Below are 20,830 nucleotides of genomic sequence, written 5' to 3' on the forward strand. Positions count from 1 at the left end.
CAGTAGCTACACTGTTGGACGGAGTATAAATCAAGAAGTAATGGAGGCATGGAATGAAGGAACGGCAATAATAATGGCCGATTTTAATCTTCATATTGATTGGACAAAGCAAATTGGCCAGGGTAGCCCTGAAGAGGAGTTCATAGAGTGTATCCTGGATAGTTTCCTTGAACAGTACGTTGCGGAACCAACCAGGCAGCAGGCTATCTTAGATCTAGTACTGTGTAATGAGACAGGATTAATAAATGATCTCCTAGTAAGGGATCCTGTAGGAATGAGTGACCATAACATGGTTGAATTTCAAATTCAGTTGGAGGGTGAGAAAGTTGGTTATCAAACCAGGGTCCTAAGCTTAAATAAAGGAGACTACAAAGATATGAGGGCGGAGTTGGCTAAAGTGGAGCTGAGTCCATGATCAGATCAGTCCTGATCTTATTAAATGGCGGAGCAGGTTCGAGGGGCCAAATGGCCTACTCCTGCTCCTATTTCTTATGTTCTTAAAATAATGAAAGTTATAGATGATCATGGACTAAGGAGGTATTTAGCTTGGATAATGTGCATGAGTAACACCAGAGTGACAGCAGTGAGAGGGGCTGGAGAGGACACATGGGTTGAGTGGGTATTCGAAGGGGAAGCAGTAGGGCCATGAATGGGAGTGAGTAGGTGTATCCATATGAGAGAGGGGTTAGTTGGCAGGGGAGAGGGGAGGGAAGGATAAAGGAACACAATGGGAGTAAAGGGGTGGAGGGATGAATTAGTGATTGGGCGGCGAGATGGAAAAGGAGACAGAAAGTGCAGCCTTCAGCCCTCAGTGTCTCCTTTCGCTGCCACCCATCAGTCCTCACCCGAGCAAAGAACATAGGAAAGAAGACACATAGAGAAGCAGGCAAAACCATTTCAAAACCAGGCAGTAAATGTGCCCCCCGGAGTTATCCAGCCTTTATTTTTGAATTTCAATAAATGGCTCTCTTCTCGAGTGAAAAAAAGAACCTTATCCCCATGAAGCACTGCACAGAACCTAAATTCTCATCCTTATTTTCAAATCTCTTTGTGGCCTCGCCCCTCCCTATCTCTGTAATCTCCTCCAGCCCCACAACCCCTGAGATATCTGCGCTCCTCTAATTCTGCCCTCTTGAGATCCCTGATTATAATCGCTCAATCATCGTTGGCCGTGCCTTCTGTTGCCTGGGCCCCAAGCTCTGGAACTCCCTCCCTAAACCTCTCCGCCTCTCTACCTCTCTTTCCTCCTTCAAGACGCTCCTTAAAACCTACCTCTTTGACCAAGCTTTTGGTCACCTGCGCTCATTTCTCTTTATGCGACTCGGTGTCAAATTTTTTAATCTCATAATATCCTGCGAAGCACCTCGGGACGTTTCACTACGTTAAAGGCGCTATATAAATACAAGTTGTTGTTGTTGAATAGAGAGATACACATAAATGTAAAAATAGGCCACGAACACAATCAACAAATTACTTTATTGTCTTCAACAGATTATAAAAGAGAAATTTACATGCATCTAGAACAATCTTGCATTTAATGGACCTATGTCTACACAGACTCATACATATCAATTACACTGTTGTCAATCAATATCATGGAATGAGCTGATATGGTGATTGATTAATAAAAGTACCAGTCAAGAGAACCGAAATTTAAAGATCTTTTGGCATAAAGAAATTAGTAAAAAAACATTCCTGGCACAACTCTGAAGAAGAAACAAAGAATCCACGCCAAATCCGCGCAATTAAAATATCTAATTTAAAAATGTTTTTCCCCTCAATGTACAAGCCCTCCCTCAACCTCCACACCAAAAGCACATCTGGGAGATTTCTGCTTCTCTGAAGATGGTCTGTAACCTACATCTTGACATCTATGGGTGCAATAATATACAGTCTTTAAAAAATGTGATCACTCCCTGTGCATCCAACGAGTGGGAGAGAGGGTGGAATAAAGTTCGCATTCAAAATGTGAAATGCCCAGCTGAGAATTATACAGCATGTTGGCCAGATTGGATAATCGGCCTCTGGTCTGGTGAAACTGGTAAATGACGGGCGATTGGCACCAGCTGTCCTTTTTGTGCAGGTCTCCTTATTTTCAAAATGGTCATTGTACATACTGTAACATGATTGAGTAGAATGGGGAGTTCTTTACCCAACATCCATGCTGTCACGGTATCCGCTCTATCCCGGCGTTCAGTCCCAGAGACAGAGTGGAGCCCCATTCCACAAAAGCTGCTCCGTTCACAAAATCCGCTGCCGCCTCGCAGGGATCTGCAGACACTGACCTCAGGAGAACTTGCGGGCAGAAAGGAGCGAAGCTGCAAGGGAACATGCCAGTGATCCCGGCTCAGTCAAAGTTCCCGATACAGTAGCTTTACAACAAGCCGTGTCCTGTACTTTAAGGTGTAAAAGAGCGTGGTGCATTGAAGGCTGTCTGTAATTTGTAATTTGCGGGTGTCCGTGGTTTCAGAGCGCCTCTGGTATATTTTACCATGCAACTTATTTGGGTCGCTCGATAATTGTTCCATTTTTGCAGGTCTCCATATTTTGGGAGTGTTTGTTTCTGCAGGATTCCACAAGTAATGCTCCCATTGCTCAGGCATCTCACAATGTCAGATACTAATGTCCCAGTTTTCCAGTTACATTTACCTAGTGAGGGACAGCCTGGAAATGTGAATGTTTGGGACGACATATCAGTGTCCCCTGGCCATGCACAACAGCAGATGTATTTATTTTCGTTTGTCTCAACTTATGTAACATTTTTGGCTGCTGAAAAGGTATAGCCAGGTGTAGTTATGTAGGTAAGGTCAGGTAATGTTGGGTACGTTCAGATATTACTGGATACTAAAGGGTATGTTCAGGTAGTGTTGGGTACTGACAACAACAATTGCATTTATATAGCGCCTTTAACATAGTCAAATTTCCTAAGGCGCTTCACAGGGGCGTTAGCAAACAAAATCTGACACCACATAAGGAGATATTCGGACAGATCATCAAAAGCTTGGACAAAGAGGTAGGTTTTAAGGAGTGTCTTAAAGGAGGAAAGATTGGAGGGAATTCCAAAGCTTAGGCCAAGGTAGCTGAAGGCACGGCCACCAATAGTAGAGTGATTAAAATTGGGGATGCTCAATAGACCAGTATTGGAGGAGTGCAGATATCTCAGAGAGTTGTACGGCTGGAGAAGGTTACAGAGATTGGGAGTGGCGAGGCCATGGAGGGATTAGAAAACAAGGATGAGAATTTTAAAATCAAGGCATTGTCAGACTGGGAGCCAATGTAGGTCAGTGAGCAAAGGGGTGATGGGACTTGGTGCGAGCTAGAATATGGGCAGCAGGTTTCTGGATGAGCTCAAGTTTGTGGAGTATGTAAGATTTGTGGCTGGCCAGGAGTGCATTGGGATAGTCATCTTGAGGTAAGAAAGACATGAGGGTTTCAGCAGCAGATGAGCCGAGGCCAGGCGGAGGTGAGCGATGTTATGGAGGTGGAAGTCGGCAGTCTTGCCGAAGGAGTGGAGATGTGGTCGGAACCGCCTTTCAGGGCCAAATACAACCCCAAGGTTGTGAACAGTCTTGTTCAGCCTCAGACAGTGGTCAGGGAGAAGGATGGAGTCGGGAGCTAGGGAACAGAGTTTGTGGCTGAAACTGAAGACAGTGGCTGCAGTCTTCCCAAAATTTAATTGGGGGAAATTTCTGTGTATCCAGTACTGAATATTGGACAAACAGTCTGACAAATCAGAGAGAGTGAGGCGTTAAAAAGAGGTAGAGGTGAGGTCGAGCTTGGTTTCGTCAGTGTACATGTGGAACCTGATGTGTTTTCGGATGATGTCACCGAGGGGCAGCATGTAGATGAGGAATAGGAGGGGGCCAAGGATAGATCCTTGCAGACCCCAGAGGTAACGGTGCGGGGTGGGAAGAGAAGCCGTTGCAGGTCATTTTTTGGCTATGACTGGATAGATAAGAATGGAACCAGGCGAGTGCAGTCCCACCCAGCTGGATGAAGGAGGAGAGGTGTTGGAGGAGGATGGCATGGACAACCGTGTTAAAGGCTGTGGACAAGTCGAGAAGGATGAGGAGGAAAAATTTACCACGGTCACAGTCACAACTGTGTCTTTGATAAGAGCCGTTTCAGTACTGTGCCAGGGGCGGAAACCTGATTGGAGGAATTCAAACATAGAGTTGACGGAAAGATGGGCACGGATTTGGGAGGCGACAATACGTTCAAGGCTTTGGGAGAGGAAAGGGAGGTTGCAGATTGGGTGGTAGTTGGTGAGAACAGATGGGTCAAGGGTGGGTTTTTGAGGAAAGGGATGATGACGGCAGATTTGAAGGGGAGGGGGCTCCGTACCTGATGAGAGGGAACCGTTACCAATATACCAATATACCGTTATCAGCTAACATGGGGCTAGGAAGGGCAGTTGGTGGGAATAGGGGCGATGGAGCAGAAGGTGGTTATCGTGGACAAGATGAGCTTGGAGAGGGCACATGGGGAGATCGGAGGGAAACTGGAGAAAGTTGCAAATCTAGTGCTATGGCAGGGGAGAACCTTAGGGGAAGTTTGACTTGGTGGGCTAGGAGAAGAGAGGGAAGGCAGCTGAACATATGGTCTCAATCTGGAGGATGGAGGAGGCAGGGAATTGCCTTATAAGAAAACAGTTTGTAATGGAGAAGTGAATCCTGTGGTTATCTTTGCATTCCAAGATGGTCCTGGAATATTGGGCAGTTTTGGTGAGGAGAACAGGACCTGATGGTGCTTTATGTGGCAATGAATGACTAAACCAGTTATCCATCTGCCATAAAGTGTTTATTTAAGCATTATTGGGTATTGGAGGGATTGTTGGATACTAACAGGTATGTTCAGGTATTGTTGAGTATTGAAGGGTGTAAGGTCAGGGATTGTTGGATATTGGAGGGTAAGGTCAGGAGTTGTTGGATATTGGAGGGTAAGGTCAGGAATTGTTGGATATTGGAGAGTAAGATCAGGGATTATTGGGTACACAGTCAGACACTGCTACATACTGTAGGGTATAATCGGGTACTATGGGTGTCAAAGGGTACAGTACACCCCAAAGGGTATGGTAGGGCATTCGAAGTGTTTTACAGGTATTGAAAGATACTGATGTAGATGGTTGGTACAGTAGTGTGTGACCAGGTACTGGAGGATGGTTAAAGACACAGAGGCCACAGTAGGGGACTGTAGTCTACTGCAGGATATTGAAGGGTATGGTCGGAAATGAAAACAGAAGTATGGTGCATTATAGCTGAGTATGACTCAGTACTGACGATTATTGTCGGGGCACCAGATGGCACTGTTGAGTACGGCAGAGGGACCTCCTGCACAGTGACAGAGGCAGAGCATGAAAGAATGTAACAGTAAGGTAGTAATGGATCCTCACAGATATGATAGGTTATTATAGGTTATTGTACCTATTCTAGGGTAGTGTAGGGGCTAAGATAATACTGTAACATACTCTATGAATACAAAATGGAATGTGTAATTGTATATGATTTGGTAACTGTGTGCATATAGATATATATATTGTAAGTGAGTGTGCAACTTCTGTACTATATATTGTGGCTGTGGGAATGATATATAATATACAACATAATATCTGCATTCCCATGTAACACATGATGATTATATGATCTCAATATACACAGTGGCTTATACTGATGGGGAGTGAAAGCTATGGTGGGCATTGTAGAGTTTTGTAGAGTACTGAAGAGTAAATTGGGAAGTGCAGGGTACTGAAGGGAATGGTAGGATACTGAAGGATATAGTGGGGCATTATAATCCACATAATACAGTGCCGATGTATAAAGTCTGTATAATAGACAATATAGTCAGCTCCCCCCACACCCCCCCCCCCCCGCCCCATTTCTCCATTCCTCGCTATAACATGGTTCGATGGGTACTTCACCCAAATGGTTGCTCTCCATCCATGAACCACAGCAGTGAGTGATATTCGGCTATTCCACCAGAGGGCGCTTCTGCCAAGTCACATTGTGTCCTCGCAGCATCCATGGGCAATTTCCCTCACAGGGTCATTGGATGGCAATCAAGCTAATTATCCCTTCCTCTCCCAAGCACAGGACACGGAGACCAATTGTAGCATTCCTAACTTCACCCAGAGGAGCTAATTTAACTCAGTGCAAGCCAGGAATTGAAACTTCTGGTTTCACATTGCCTTTGCCATCTCAGTGATCAGGGAAGCTATAGATACAGGTGTTTAAGAAGAGAATGGCCAAATCGTGGTGATTTACACCTGTGATTCCTCCTGCGGCAAGTTCCAAAACTACAAGGAAAGCAATGAGGGAATAAGGAGTATCCCTTACAGAGAACTGAGAAAACTGAAGCACAAGTAACAAACATAACCCTGTCCATCTATAGCAGATCTCCTTGTGGGATCATTACAGACCAGATTGGCAGGAGCCTGGGAGTAGGAGGCCCCAACATCCCCGTCCGCCCCCAACGAGCAGGATGTCCCTCTGTCCCTGGGAGTAGGAGGCCCCTCTGTCCCTGGGAGTAGGAGGCCTCTCTGTCCCTGGGAGTAGGAGGCCCCTCTGTCCCTGGGAGTAGGAGGCCTCTCTGTCCCTGGGAGTAGGAGGTCCCTCTATCCCTGGGAGTAGGAGGTCCCTCTGTCCCTGGGAGTAGGAGATCTCTCTGTCCCTGGGAGTAGGAGATCTCTCTGTCCCTGGGAATAGGAGGTCCCTCTGTCCCTGGGAGTAGGAGGTCCCTCTGTCCCTGGGAGTAGGAGGTCCCTCTGTCCCTGGGAGTAGGAGGTCCCTCTGTCCCTGGGAGTAGGAGGTCCCTCTGTCCCTGGGAGTAGGAGGTCCCTCTGTCCCTGGGATTAGGAGGTCCCTCTGTCCCTGGGAGTAGGAGGCCCCTCTGTCCCTGGGCAAGAGGTCCCTCTTTTGCCACTTTGGTTTGGTGTATCCAGAAGACCTAAAAAAAAAAATCTACATATTTTTAAAAACGGAAATAAAGATATCCAAATTCAAGTGTAAAGTTTGGTCGAGGATCGTGTGATCTGCCCAATCACACTCTGCGCCCTCTCAATGCACTGAGATTTCTCCCTCAGTGTGAGGCACCAGCTTGATGTTAGCTGTATGGTCTGGGAGCTCGTACTGCCTATTGCACATCCAACATTGACCCTCTGCTGGATGGGAGAGGCTTGAATCAGGAGCGAGTCACTGCAGATCAATCAAATACATTTACAAATTCAACCAGATTCATTATAGAAAATACACATTTACATATTTTTTTGACAAGGACGGATGTTTTGCATAATTCAAAACAGATAGGAATGTCTGAACCAAATGCAGGAGATATAATTACTACTGTCATTTAATAATAAAAGGTAGTCTTAGAAATTGAAACATTTGTTCTATCCACCTCAAACACATTGGCTCTTGCTGGTAAAGTTATGTGAGCAGATCCAGAGAGAAGTTTCTGTCCTTTGATGTTTCCCAACGTTCAAAGTTCCGGTGAGCTCTCTCCAGATCCTGAATGATGTGGAACAGTTTGTCTGGGGTGTCTGCCTTATCGATCCCTGCAAAGGAAAGACGGCTTAGTAAGGGCAACTGTGCGATTGGGTGCGCCCACAGAGAGAGTCACATTCACCCTGAACGGCACCTGTTCAACTCATCGTAAACCATCGGTTCCCAGAGGGGTCCTTACACAGGCATTAGGCCCCTTACTAACATATGCAAGGGGCCTAACGCCTGTTTTAGGCAGCCACCCAAGACGTCTAAAAGAAATGGGCCCAACAAATCTAGCAGTGGTCTGAATGCACGTGAAGATTAGGAGCAGGCCGTCCCATTGCTAAATTTGTCATCGTTACACCTGAAAAATGGACGTAACGCATTCCAATTCTTATCCCACCATTTTGTCTGTACCTCATTCTTTCCTGAGACTTCAAAACTGTGAAAGTCCCCGTGTTCCTCCATCCTTCCTTTCTATACTCTACAGGCTTTTAAAACCCATGATATCCTATGACCAATGACCCAGGTTTTGTGATACAAAAGTTTTCACTATTTCATTATATATCCAAATCTAAGCTAGCCGATAAATAAGAAAGAAACTCTGGGGCCAGAATTCAGGCCCGCCAGAAAGCTGGCGCGCCTACCTTTTTCCAGATGTTTTTACTGTCGGGCCAGACGAGGGGAACTCTTGATCCATTTTCACCTCTTTGGCAATTTTTTTGGGAGCGGATGGGAAGTTGATCATAATGGGGGGCGGATGTGTGGCAGTAAGTGCTGGTGAGGGGTGGAAGTGGGGGCGGGACCGTGTCTCCGCCACGGTCACTCATCGGTGGAGCGATGGTGACATCAGTGCGCGTGTGCGTCACCACGTCTCTCCCCTCATTTAAAGGGGAGCGAAGCAGCGATTGTTTTAGCTTCGGCTACTGGGCCCCCAGGGAGGGTTTCGGCTGGGCCAGCGGCCATGCCACTCAAGAGGGGGTGCCAGGCGGTCTGTTGGCGGCCCGGCCGAACCCGGGGCCATAATTGTCCGGCTGATCAGGAAGTCGGCCGGCAAAAAAAAACATGGCGGCCGCGGCAGTGCGCCCTCCCCTTGAAGGGCCGCTGCGCTGCCGTGGCTCTCACACAAGAAACAAGGTGCACCGACAGAGAAAGCTGTCGGGAGCACCGCGCGGCAGATCGACGATTTTCTGAGGTAAATTTTGCGCAGAGTGGGCTGGAGGTGCGGGAGAGCAGCGGTGCGCGCTTTGATGATGCGCTTGGGGCGGTGGGCAACAGTGGGGCGGAAGTGGGGACCGCCCGAAAAATCCCCGAGGTGAATGTGTCGGGGCGGCCAATCGACTGCAAGGAGACGGCCTCTCGATTCCGCCGCATGGCCGCAGCAAAACGGCGGTAATGGGCCGTATCCCGACCCTGAATTTCGGCCCCTCTGTCTCCAATATTCTGGCTCTCCCTATTTGTCCCAGTATGAACTAGTTAACACGATGAGCTAATATCCAAAGAGTTACATTTATACAGTGCTTTTAACATAGGAAAATATCAGAAGGCATTTTACAAAAGTTTAATCTGGTAAAAATTGACACTGAGCCAAAGGAGCTATTAGTAGGGTGACTGAAACCTGGGTCAAAGAGGAGGGTGTTCAGGAGGGTCTCAAAGGACGAGAGGGATGTCGGAAGACAGAGAGGTATAGGGAGGGAATTCCAGAGCTTAGGATCTAGAGGATGGGCCGAAGGAAGTGGGAATGTGTAAAAGGCTAATTATTAGTAAATAAATGTTTAAAATAAAAGTGTAAGAGACCAAACTTGGCATCAAGATTCTACACTGCACAAGTATCATAGAATCAGAGAAATTTACAGCATGGAAGGAGGCCATTTCGGCCCATCGTGTCCGCGCTGGCCGAAAAGAGCTACCCAGCCTAATCCTACTTTCCAGCTCTTGGTTCATAGCCCTGTAGGTTACGGCACTTCAAGTGCACATCCAAGTACTTTTTAAATGTGGTGAGGGTTTCTGCCTCTAACACCATTTCAGGCAGTGAGTTCCAGACCCCCACCACCCTCTGGGTGAAAACATTTCCCCCTCAAATCCCCTCCAAACCTCCTACCAATTATGCCACCCGGTTGTTGACCCCTCTGCTAAAGGAAATATGTCCTTCCTATCCACTCTATCTAGGCCCCTCATAATTTTATACACCTTAAGTAACACAACACCGTCCTATTAAATGCTTGTCATCCCTTTGTAGATCTTCAGCTCACACACTGCTCGACTGGGTGAATGGGTCCACAGTGACATTACCTTCACGTGTACTCATTGGGCTGGTGACATCACTTTTCCCTTTGCATTCCAAGTATTTTTCTCTATGAACAAATAACAAAGCGTACAATTAAATAATAAGCAAATTGTCACATTAAATAACAGAAACATAGAAAGTAGGTGCAGGAGTAGGCCATTCGGCCCTTTGAACCTACACCGCCATTCAATATGATCATGGCGTTACATTAAATAATCAGAAAATTGTCACATTATGCCACTCGTTACATATTAAAACAAATGATACACCCTACAATTCAGTACTGGGTATCGTAGTGTTGCAGTTATGTTATTGGACTGATAATCTATAATAATAATTAATAATAATTTGAATGCAAGTTCAAATCCCACCATGGCAGTTTGAGAATCTGGATTCAGTTTAAGAATCTGGAAATACAAGCCTGGATTCAGTAACAGTGATTGTGAAGCTGTTGGGTTGTTGTAAAAGCCCAACTGGTTCACCGGAGCCCTTTAGTGAAGGAAATCTGCCGCCCTTACCCGGTCTGGCCTATATGCAGACCCACAGTAACTGCCCTGTGAAGTGGCCCAGCGAGACACTACCAGCACTTTCTGTAGATTGCCAACCACCAGCTCAACTGCAACACTACCACTATAGTTCTCAGGGCAACTTGACAATGCAGGTATGTTGCCCTTGCTGAGACAAAATGGGCTTAATTAATGCTACTTGGGCAATCCATGTAACATAGAGGGACTCCTGCTACCCACCATCCACTCACATACTGTATAGGTTGGTGTGAGCCAGTCAGTATTGTAACCTCAGTATTCCTGCAGTGCGGTCTGGTGCACAATGACTGGTGATCCAGCACACTTAACAGCGAGCAGTGGGACATGGGCATGTGCCAGTCAGTCCCCACGTGCCATCTTCTCAATCCTGCCAATTGTTGTTGGGTAGAGAGGCCTCTTCACAGCAGGAGAGGGGACATCAGCCAGTGAGTGACCTCCAACCCCAGGCCCAGCCCGGGCAGCTGCTGCCCATTTCCAAGCGGTTGGCTCGAGCGACCTTGGCACAGGCCCGGGAAGAAGTCACTCCCTTGGGCGAAGGATGCCATGTGGCACCGGAACACCCAACAGAAGAATGCCACTTCAGGTGCACTAAAAATTGCTCATCCATCACATTCCCCGCTTCATCAGATACTCACGTTAATGAATCCCTGGCTGCAAGCAGCTGCCTGTAAATCAGATGGGATTCTAGATCGGGATTGAGTGGATCATTCCACTCCTGGAGTGTCACGCCAAAATGGGTCTTGTCACATCCCGGAGCTGTCAAACAGTAAACACAGGGACAGAGTCATCTCCTGCTCAGCAACTTCTCCAACTGCCTCTCAATCAGTTCACTTACTGAAACTATGGTGAGAATTTTCTGCTCTACATTATCATTATATTTCTGATGAAGACTCCTAAAGCAAGCGCTCTACTCGGAACTCCTACACGGCAAGGTGGGCAGAGGAAATGTTTCAAGGACGCCCTCAAAGCCTCCCCGATAAAATGCAACATCCCCACTGACACCGGGGAATCCCTGGCCAAAGACCGCCCTGAATGGAGGAAGTGCATCCGGGAGGGCGCTGAGCACCTTGAGTCTCGTCGCCGAGAGCATGCAGAAAACAAACGCAGGCAGCGGAAGGAGCGTGCGGCAAACCAGTCCCACCCATCCTTTCCTTCAATGACTGACTATCCCACCTGTGACAGAGACTGTAATTTCCGTATTGGACTGTACAGCCACCTAAAAACTCACTGTTAGAGTGGAAGCAAGTCTTCCTCGATTTCGAGGGACTGCCTATGATGATGATTTCTGATGATAATGGAAGGTTTTCTGTTGAGTAATTCTTTTTTAATCAGTTACTGGTAGATGTTAGGAACGGAGAGGTGATACAGCTTAGTGCTGTGCGCTGAGGTATTCATCAACCGTAGTTTATAGCTAAGATGATTCCATTAACAGGACGGAATGCAATGGTAAGGATGCTGCCTTGGTGTGGCATATTTCATCTCTTTCTACGGTAAGTGTTTGGAAAATAGAGTGAGTTCGTCAGTGAGCAGATGGAAGAATGAGGCAGAGACACAGAGTGAGCGACTGAGTGAGTGACTGTGTGTGAGAGAGTGCATAAAAGAGTAAGAGCACGTGAGATGGAGGGAATGAGTGTGAATGAATGAGGTTATATGAAAGAAGAATGAAGAAAGAAAGAATTGCATTTATATAGCACCTTTCATGACCACCGGACGTCCCAAAGTGCTTTACAGCCAATGAAGCACTTTTGGAGTGTAGTCACTGTTGTAATGTGGGAAACGCGGCAGCCAATTTGCGCACAGCAAGCTCCCACAAACAGCAATGTGATAATGACCAGATAATCTGCTTCAGTGATGTTGATATGAGGGACTGTGTGGGAGAGCAAGTGAATAGGAAGAGACTGATTGTGGGATAGAGAGAATCAGCAATTGTGTACGGAAGAGATCGACACTCTGGGGATTTTCTCCTCTTGTCTCAGTTGCACCACTCTATGTAACCTCAGTATTTCTGCAGCACTGGTGATCCAGCCCATTTACCATCGAGCAGCGGGACATGGGTATGTGCCAGTCAGTCCCCACGTGCTAGCTTCCCAACCCTGCCAATTGTTGTTAAGTAGAGGCTCAGCACGTCTTCGCAGGAGGAGAGGGAACATCAGCCAGTGAGTCACCTCCAAACCCAGGCCCAGCCCAGGCAGCTACTGTCCATTCCATTTCCTTCTCTCCAAGGCCCCACTTCTGCCTCTCTCCCTAACTCTTTCCTCTCCTACATAAGAACATAAGAAATAGGAGTAGGAGTAGGCCTTACGGCTCCTCGAGCCTGCTCCGCCATTCAATAAGATCATTGCTGATCTGATCAAGGACTCAGCTCCACTTCCCCGCCCGCTTCCCTTATCCCCTTATTGTTTAAGAAACTGTCTATTTCTGTATTAAATATATTCAATGTCCCAGCTTCCACAGCTCTCTGAGGCAGCGAATTCCACAGATTTACAACCCTCTGAGAGAAGAAATTTCTCCTCATCTCTGTTTTAAATGGGCAGCCCCTTACTCTAAGATCATGCTCTCTAGTTCTAGTCTCCCCTATCAGTGGAAACATCCTCTCTGCATCCACCTTGTCAAGCCCCCTCATAATTGTTATGTCTGTAGATGCTCTGATAATGACTCCACAAGGCAATGTGTTGTACTTGAGCTATAGTAACCTTAGTCCTTTATTGCTAACTCCAGAGTGAGGATCACACCTGGTGGCCTGCCTTTTATACAAGGCCTGGCACACCTGTACAGGTAACCTACAAGTCTCCCACTGCGGTGCCCTCTGGTGGCACACCTTGTAATAGTACAAGCAGTACCCATGTAGGATACATGGCATCACTCTCCCCCAAACCTTTAGTGCAAATCGCCTTCATGCATTGACTGTGCTCTGGGTTTAGCTCTATCTGGTTGACCCTTGGAGGGTCGTTTCCATCTTGGGAGAGTGGGTGGTGTTTCGTTGGCAGTAGAGATGCTGGTGGTTTCTGTTTGTGCATCCATGACCACTCCATTCTCTCCCCCGCCGCCCCCCCACCACCCCCACATATAGATTATGCTGATGGCTCAATACATTCATATACATTCAAGTCCAGAGAAAAAAATTACATTTGCATTATTACATTTGTGGTACAGTTGTGAGGCAAGTACATTTGACAGGTGAGGTATATACTTGATATATACTTGGAATGAGTGCTGGTGTCAGCACCGGTGCATGAGGATAAACTAGTGCCAGGACTGCTGGATGGTGTCCCTGCAGTCTGGTGGCGGCGTGGTGCCCAGTGCTGGCAGTGGGAACCCGTTTGGCTCAAGTTGCCTGCTCTCCGGGCCTTTGCCATTGCTCCTAGCGTCGGGCAGGTTCACAGATGCTTGTGACCTCCCTGTGTTCTCCTTGCGCTCTGGGTCACTGCTGCTCCCTGAGGGGCAGTCGTCTGGCAGTGCACAGGGGACTGCTGACTCGCTTGCCTGGGCGTTATTTGGTTTGGGATCCTGACTGGTTCTGGTCCCATTTGGGAGAACCGTTGCGGGTGACCCTTCATTCCCGGTTGTAGCCTTGGTGGCGATAGGGTCTGGGAGCTGTGTCTTAGCGCAGTTTTCTCTTTCAGATTCATGGCGGTTGGTGCCATCGGGTGCCATCGGGTGGAGCCGATCGGGGGCAGGGTATCGCTACCGGTGCTGTTGCCTGCTGAGATCGCTTGCTCTGCAGCTCGTGTGTGTTGGCTGCTTGTGGCCACACTCCATGGTGCATAACTCTGGTCCCAGGGACGCAGGCTACAGCATTGGTTAGCTCGCTGGACCTATGTGCTCCCGATGGGTATCTGCCCGCTGCATTGGCTGTATGCAGTTGAAATCCTACATAGCACAACGTTTCATTACTCATAGTAAATAACCTGTAGCTCCGATCGCGATCGCGTGACTTTTCTTTGCTTATTGCATGTACACAACTCTGATCATCAATTACACATTTTACATCTAACTCACAGTTGCTCTTACATTGATTGATACTGTGGAACTGTCCCTTTAAGTGTGGTGGGTTGCAGACCTCCATTAAGAGAGCCTTGCTAACTTTACCCCAATCCTCTTCTCCGTTTGGTGCCACGTGTTGCTCCATCATCGCTGCACCTCGTGGTCTGGCTGCCACTATCTTTCTCTTCAGCGCCTCACCTCGTGGTTTGGGCGCCATCTTTCTTCCATCCACGATGTCGACTGCGGTGATCCTCTTCTCCCCGGGTTCTGCCACCGAAGCTGGGAAGTCGCCTCTGCGTCCGATTTTTTTCCTCCGGAGTCCTGCCACTGGAGCCTGGAAGGTGCGTTCGGGTCGTCTCAGCTGGATCATCTCCACGCAGCCGTGCTGGGCGGTCTGTGCCTCGGGTGCTGTGCTGGTCTGCTCTCTGGTGCCGGATCCAACCTCAGGTGAGGGCTTGCTTTGCCTCTGAGCGCAGAGGACATGAATCGCTGGAGGGATGAAATCTTCCTAGCTCCAATGGGTCTTCTCCATCCACCTTCTTCCGAGTAGCGTTGGTCCATCACCTGCAACAATCCACAGAGGTAACTTGTGCACCGCACCATCATGGAGTACCTTTACCTCCGCACTACCGACGACTGGGATAAGTTCATTGGTGTAGGTGTGCAGCTTTGCCTGAACCGGGACCAATTTGGGTCGTTCAGCTTGATTGTCCCATAGCCTCTCAAAGGCTTCTTGATTCATTACTGACTGGCTCGCCCCCGTGTCCACTTCCATGAAAACTGGACTTCTATCCTCAACGGAGAACACTCGGTGGTGCAGGTAAACATGCTATATACCTCATCGTAGGGCTGAGCTGCCTCTCTGCCTATCGTGTCATAATCGGCGCTGGATTCATGGCCATCTGCAGACTCCTCATCAACAGAGTGTGTCATATTTCTTTTACACATTCGCTGGAGGTGGCCCTTTGTGCCGCAGGCTTTGCATACATAGTCTTTAAAACGGCACTGGTGAGTCCTGTGATTCCCTCCGCAATGCCAGCATGGAGCTACTTGGTTAGCTCCCCTCGGCAGATTCTGAGTTAAGGGACTCAGGGGCCTGTTCTCTCTCCCCTGAGAAGGTTCGTGTTCTACAGTCCAGCCTCTAAAAGGCGCCATTCTGTGTATAGTACTTGCCGGGTTTGAGTCCTGACAATGAGTCATCTGCCTAGAGCCGCAGGTCGAGGTCATGAATGCCTGGCTCACGGAGATGGCCTTCTGCAGTGTGACTTGGTATCCGCAGACAGTAGCTTATGAAGAAGGCCCTCATGGCCGATTCCGATGACAAAGATATCCCGCAGCGCTTCGGTGAGGTGATTGCCGAAATCACACGGTGCCACCAGCCTCCTGAGGTCTGCAGCATATTTCGCGATTTCCTGGCCTTCGGGCCATCGGTGGGTATAAAACCAGTGTCTGGCTGTGAGGATGCTCTCTTTGGGCTTGAGTTGTTCTTGGATCAGCGTTACAAGCTCCTCGTACGTCTTGGTCGTTGTCTTCGCTGGTACCAGCAAGTCCCTGATGAGGCCATAGACGGTGGGCCCACAACTGGTTAGCAGGATAGCTCTGCGCTTATCAGCCAATGTGGCCGGATTGTCGCCTGCCAGGTCGTTTGCTGTGAAGAAATGGTCAAGCCTTTCCACAAAGGCGTCCCAATCATCACCATCGGCAAACTGCTGCAATGTGCCAAGGGTAGCCATTTTCGCGTGAAGGTCCATAATCTCGTCGCCAATTGTCATGTCTGTAGATGCTCTAATAATGACTCCATGAGGCAATGTGTTGTACTTGAACTGTAGTGACCTTAGTCCTTTATTGATAACTCCAGAGTGAGGATCACACCTGGTGGCCTGCCTTTTATACAAGGCCTGGCACACCTGTACAGGTAACCTACAAGTCTCCCACTGCGGTGCCCTCTGGAGGCACACCTTGTAATAGTACAAGCAGTACCCATGTAGGATACATGACAATAATCTTACACGTTTCGATAAGATCACCTCTCATTCTTCTGAATTCCAATGAGGCCCAACCTACTCAACCTTTCCTCATAAGTCAACCCCCTCATCCACAGAATCAACCTAGTGAACCTTCTCTGAAGTGCCTCCAAAACAAATATATCCTTTCGTAAATATGGAAACCAAAACTGCACGCAGTATTCCAGGTGTGGCCTCACCAACACCTTATATAGCTGTAGCAAGACTTCCCTGCTTTTATACTCCATCCCCTTTGCAATAAAGGCCAAGATACCATTGGCCTTCCTGATCACTTGCTGTACCTGCATACTATCCTTGTGTTTCATGCACAAGTACCCCCCAGGTTCCTCTGTACTGCAGCACTTTGCAATCTTTCTCCATTTAAATAATAACTTGCTCTTTGATTTTTTTTCTGCCGAAGTGCATGACCCACACTTTCCAACATTATACTGCATTTGTCAAATTTTTGCCCACTCACTTAGCCGGTCTATGCCCTTTTGCAGATTTTCTGTGTCCTCCTCACCCTGCTTTTCCCCCCATCTTTGTATCATCAGCAAACTCCTGTCTCTCACTCCCAATGTTCCCGATATCTCATTCCTGTCTCTCTCTCTCCCAGTGTTTCTGATGTCTCACTACTGTCTCACTCCCTTCCAATGTTTCTGATATCTCATTCCTGTCTCACTCTCTCCCGCTCTTTCCTCTTCTATCTCCCTCTCTCATTCTTTCTTTCTCCTAACTTGCTCTTTACTAGTCTCAGACACAACATGCGTATTATTGCAAGTACAACTGAAAAAGGACAATGCATCAAATGGATCAGCACACTGACAGAGCACCTCATTTGTGGTAAACTATCGAAACACATGTTTAATTTAGAAAAAAGCAAATCACATGCAGTTCCTGTCTGAATAAAATAGGTTTGAGCCATTCCCTTATGTGACATTTTTTACACATCACTAAAAGGCCTGCGATAGAAGTGATTTATGTGAACAGTTTACATGTTATTCGGAGACTGCATGCATTGAAGTGTGGGAATTTACTCAATTTACATCACAAAAAAACATTTATGTCATTTATAAAAACGTCAAATGGGCAGCTCGTTCATTTTGAATGAGCCTCTTTGCTCAGGAAGCTGCCAGTGCAATGGATGGAGTCCCTGGAACAATGGTGCAATAACTGCAGTACCTGCTTTTTCCTTTTGGTGGCAGCAGCTCCACTTCTCCCCTTTAAACACGCCAGGATGGTAGGAGTTCAGCATTTGCTCATTGCTAACACAGTATTTCCTTAATGACGATAGCCACTGGTTTAGTTCGTTCACATTCTAAGAATGAAGTAAAATAATCCATCAAAATCTATTTTAATTTTCAAGGGAAGGAGATGCAATGAAGCCCAGTTGTTTATATCACATACGCCTCTTATTGTACAGGTTAATGTAAAACCCACCAATTATTACACAGGTTTATCTCATAATCCCCAACAAAGGCATGCAGAGAGGATGTTTCCCCTCATGGGAGAATCTAGAACTAGGGGGCATAGTTTCAGAATAAGGGATCGCCCATTTAAAATGGAGATGAGGAGGAATTTCTTCTCTCAGAAGGTTATGAATCCTTGGAATTCTCTACCCCAGAGAGCTGTGGAGGCTGGGTCATTGAATATGTTCAAGGTGGCGATAGACAGATTTTTGAACCACAGGAGAGTGCAGGGTTATGGGGAGTGGGCGGGGAAGTGGAGTTGAGGCCAAGATCAGATCAGCCATGATCTTATTGAATGGCGGAGCAGGCTCGTGGGGCTAAATGGCCGACTCCTGCTCCTATTTCTTATGTAAGGGTACCACAATAGCAATGACCATATTCCTTTACATCGTCATACACTTATTACAGACCTGTCAATGATGGGGGAGCACTAGAAATTAAATAGATTACTTTCAGAAAAGAACATTTTGGGATGCAGTATATGAATGATTAGGGACATGTCATGAGGTAAGTGCAGCATATTCAGGAAGAACACGTGAGCTTGCTTCTCTAAGCTTCCTACCACAGGTTTTCCTCACCTCATGTCTGGGTCTGTTGTAAACTGATTGACAGAGATTGATTGCTATAATTAGTCAACAACTCCATTATCATTGTATCATGTGACGAATGTGATGGTAGAAAAAAGAAAGACTTGCATTTATATGGTGCCTTTCACGACCACTGGACGTCTCAAAGTGCTTTACAGCCAATGAAGTGCTTTTGAAGTGTTGTCACTGTTGTAATGTGGGAAACACGGCAGCCAATTTGTGCACAGCAATGTGAAAATGACCAGATAATCTGTTTTTGTTATGTTGATTGAGGGATAAATATGATCCGGGATATCGCCCCTGTTCTTCCTCAAAATAGTGTCATGGGATCTTGTACAGCCAGCTGAGAGAGCAGACAGGACTTTGGTTTAACGTCTCATCTGAAAGACGGCACCTCTGACAGTGCAACACTCCCTCAGCACGACACTGGAATGTCAGCCTAGATTTATGTGCTCAAGTCCCTGGGGTGGGACTTGAACCCACAACCTTCTGACTCAGAGGCGAGGGTGCTACCCACTGAGCCACAGCTGACACTGAAGGTGAACTAGCTGGGCCTTGGTTTATTTCACCTCTAGCTACTCACAGGACTGAGATTTACGATTGATGACTGAGGCAGAGGCCGGTCCCACACAGAGTGAGACATTAAAACAATTAAATTTTAAAACAAAAATTAGTGATATTCACTCTAAATGAGTGAGAATTGGCTGGTCTTAGATCACGATCAGATACGTAAGAATGTACAGGACTGGAACAGACCATCTGCTATTCCCAGAGTTAAACAAAATACCATATTCTGACTCTAATGTGTTTCTTTCACCAAAAACAATCTAATTCTTCGCGTCTCCGCTGTCTCTGGGCAGTCTGCTCCAGATCCAGTGTGTGTGTGAAGCACTTAAACCAGATTAGTCTTCCGAGTTCCTCATCAGCGTTCGGTTTATCTTATAATCTCCAATGAGAGTTCTATAATAACAATTACCAAATTCATTTGTGTAATAATCAGCCGGCTGCAGACCTGTCCAAGTTGGGCCAACAAGAGGAGTAAGATTTATTAGCTCTGAGAATCTTGCAAGGTCTTTGAACCTTTCTGTCCCTGCTGTAAACATTCCCAGCTTCCTTAGTCTCTCGGCATACCTCAAGTGCCTAATCGCCGTTATCAGTTTAGTTATCTCCTCTGTGCCTCCTCTAACGCAGGGTGTCCCCACTGTAGTACACTGACCAGAGTTATACACAGTGCTCCAGCAGGGGCTGAATCAGTGGCCTATACCACCTCACAACTACCCCTGGGACTTACATTTCATCACTCTGGCAATGTACCCCAAGATTTTTTGCCTTCTTTACTGATGTTGCTGATTGCACGGATAGTCTCAATAATCTATCCTTACATCCCCCTGCTGTGTTGTGTCCCATAATCAATTTATTCATCTTCCCCCAATCTCAGACCTTGCATTAGTTCATCTGTCAGCCCAACCCCACAATCTCTTTGTACTTGACCCACCTATCCACTGTTTCGTGCAGCTTTCCCCATCAATTTTATATCAGCAATCCTGGCTGTTTTTATCCACATCATGTATGTCCATTGCGAACAGACTTATGGAATGGACATCTCATTTATTTTGAATTATTCTAATTGCTCAGGCAGCTATCGGCAGTGGACCCTGGACAAACCCATCGGAAGTTAGTGCAGTGCTTGGATTTTCCTTTAGGTGGCAGCAGCTCCACTTCTCCCCTTCAAACACACCAAGATGATGATAGCAAACAATAGCATGTTGCCGAGGGTGGGATTAGAGGTTCTGCACCAGCCAGGGAGTAAGGAAAAGTGACACCATCAATGGGGGAGGGGAGAGTGACATCATCAATGGGGAGCGAAGAATGACATTATCAATGGGGAGGGGAGAGTGACATCATCAATGGGGAGCAAAGAATGACATCATCAATGGGGGAGGGGAGAGTGGCATCATCAGTGGGGGAGGGGAGAGCGACATCATCAATGGGGGAGGGGAGAGTGACATCATCAATGGGGGAGGGGAGAGCGACAACATCAATGGGGAGCAAAGAATGACATCATCAATGGGGGAGGGGGGAGTAACATCATCAATGGGGAGCAAAGAATTATATCATCAAATGGGGGAGGGGAGTGACATCATCAATCGGGAGGGGAGAGTGACATCATCAATGGGGAGGGGAGAGTGACATTGTCAATGGGAAGCAAAGAATGACATCATCAATGGGGGAGGGGAGAGTGACATCCATCAATGGGGAGAGTGACATCATCAATGGGGGAGGGGAGAGTGACATCATCAATGGGAGAGTGGAGAGTGACATCATCAATCAGGGAGGGGGAGAGTGACATCATCAATCAGGGGGAGCTTGCCCCCACATACCCCTGGAAACAAAATGTTGTTTCAACATTTCCCCTTCAGGCTTCCTTGCCTTTATAGACCTGATTTTAACTGGGAGCAGGAATTGGGTGGGCGGGG

At 47.2% G+C, this 20,830-nt stretch overlaps 1 protein-coding gene across 2 annotated transcripts in view; it reads right to left on the bottom strand.

The window, feature by feature from the left end:
* Positions 1–1,485: 1,485 nt before the first annotated feature.
* Positions 1,486–20,830, bottom strand: part of rasa4 (RAS p21 protein activator 4) — a 286,693-nt gene continuing 267,348 nt past the window's right edge. Inside the window, exons 18-22 of one of the 2 annotated variants that reach the window (XM_070857323.1) lie at positions 17,480–17,615; positions 10,946–11,066; positions 9,771–9,832; positions 7,393–7,549; positions 1,486–2,318 (exon numbers count right to left, since the gene is read on the bottom strand). In XM_070857323.1, the coding sequence (XP_070713424.1) occupies positions 7,422–7,549; positions 9,771–9,832; positions 10,946–11,066; positions 17,480–17,615 (447 nt within the window). In that variant the 3' untranslated portion in view covers positions 1,486–2,318; positions 7,393–7,421. Of the gene's footprint in view, positions 2,319–7,356; positions 7,550–9,770; positions 9,833–10,945; positions 11,067–17,479; positions 17,616–20,830 lie in introns of those variants that run through there. The other variant, XM_070857322.1, reaches the window with a different exon arrangement.

Source organism: Pristiophorus japonicus, chromosome 16 (assembly GCF_044704955.1).
Source record: "Pristiophorus japonicus isolate sPriJap1 chromosome 16, sPriJap1.hap1, whole genome shotgun sequence".
Lineage (NCBI taxonomy): Eukaryota > Metazoa > Chordata > Chondrichthyes > Pristiophoridae > Pristiophorus > Pristiophorus japonicus.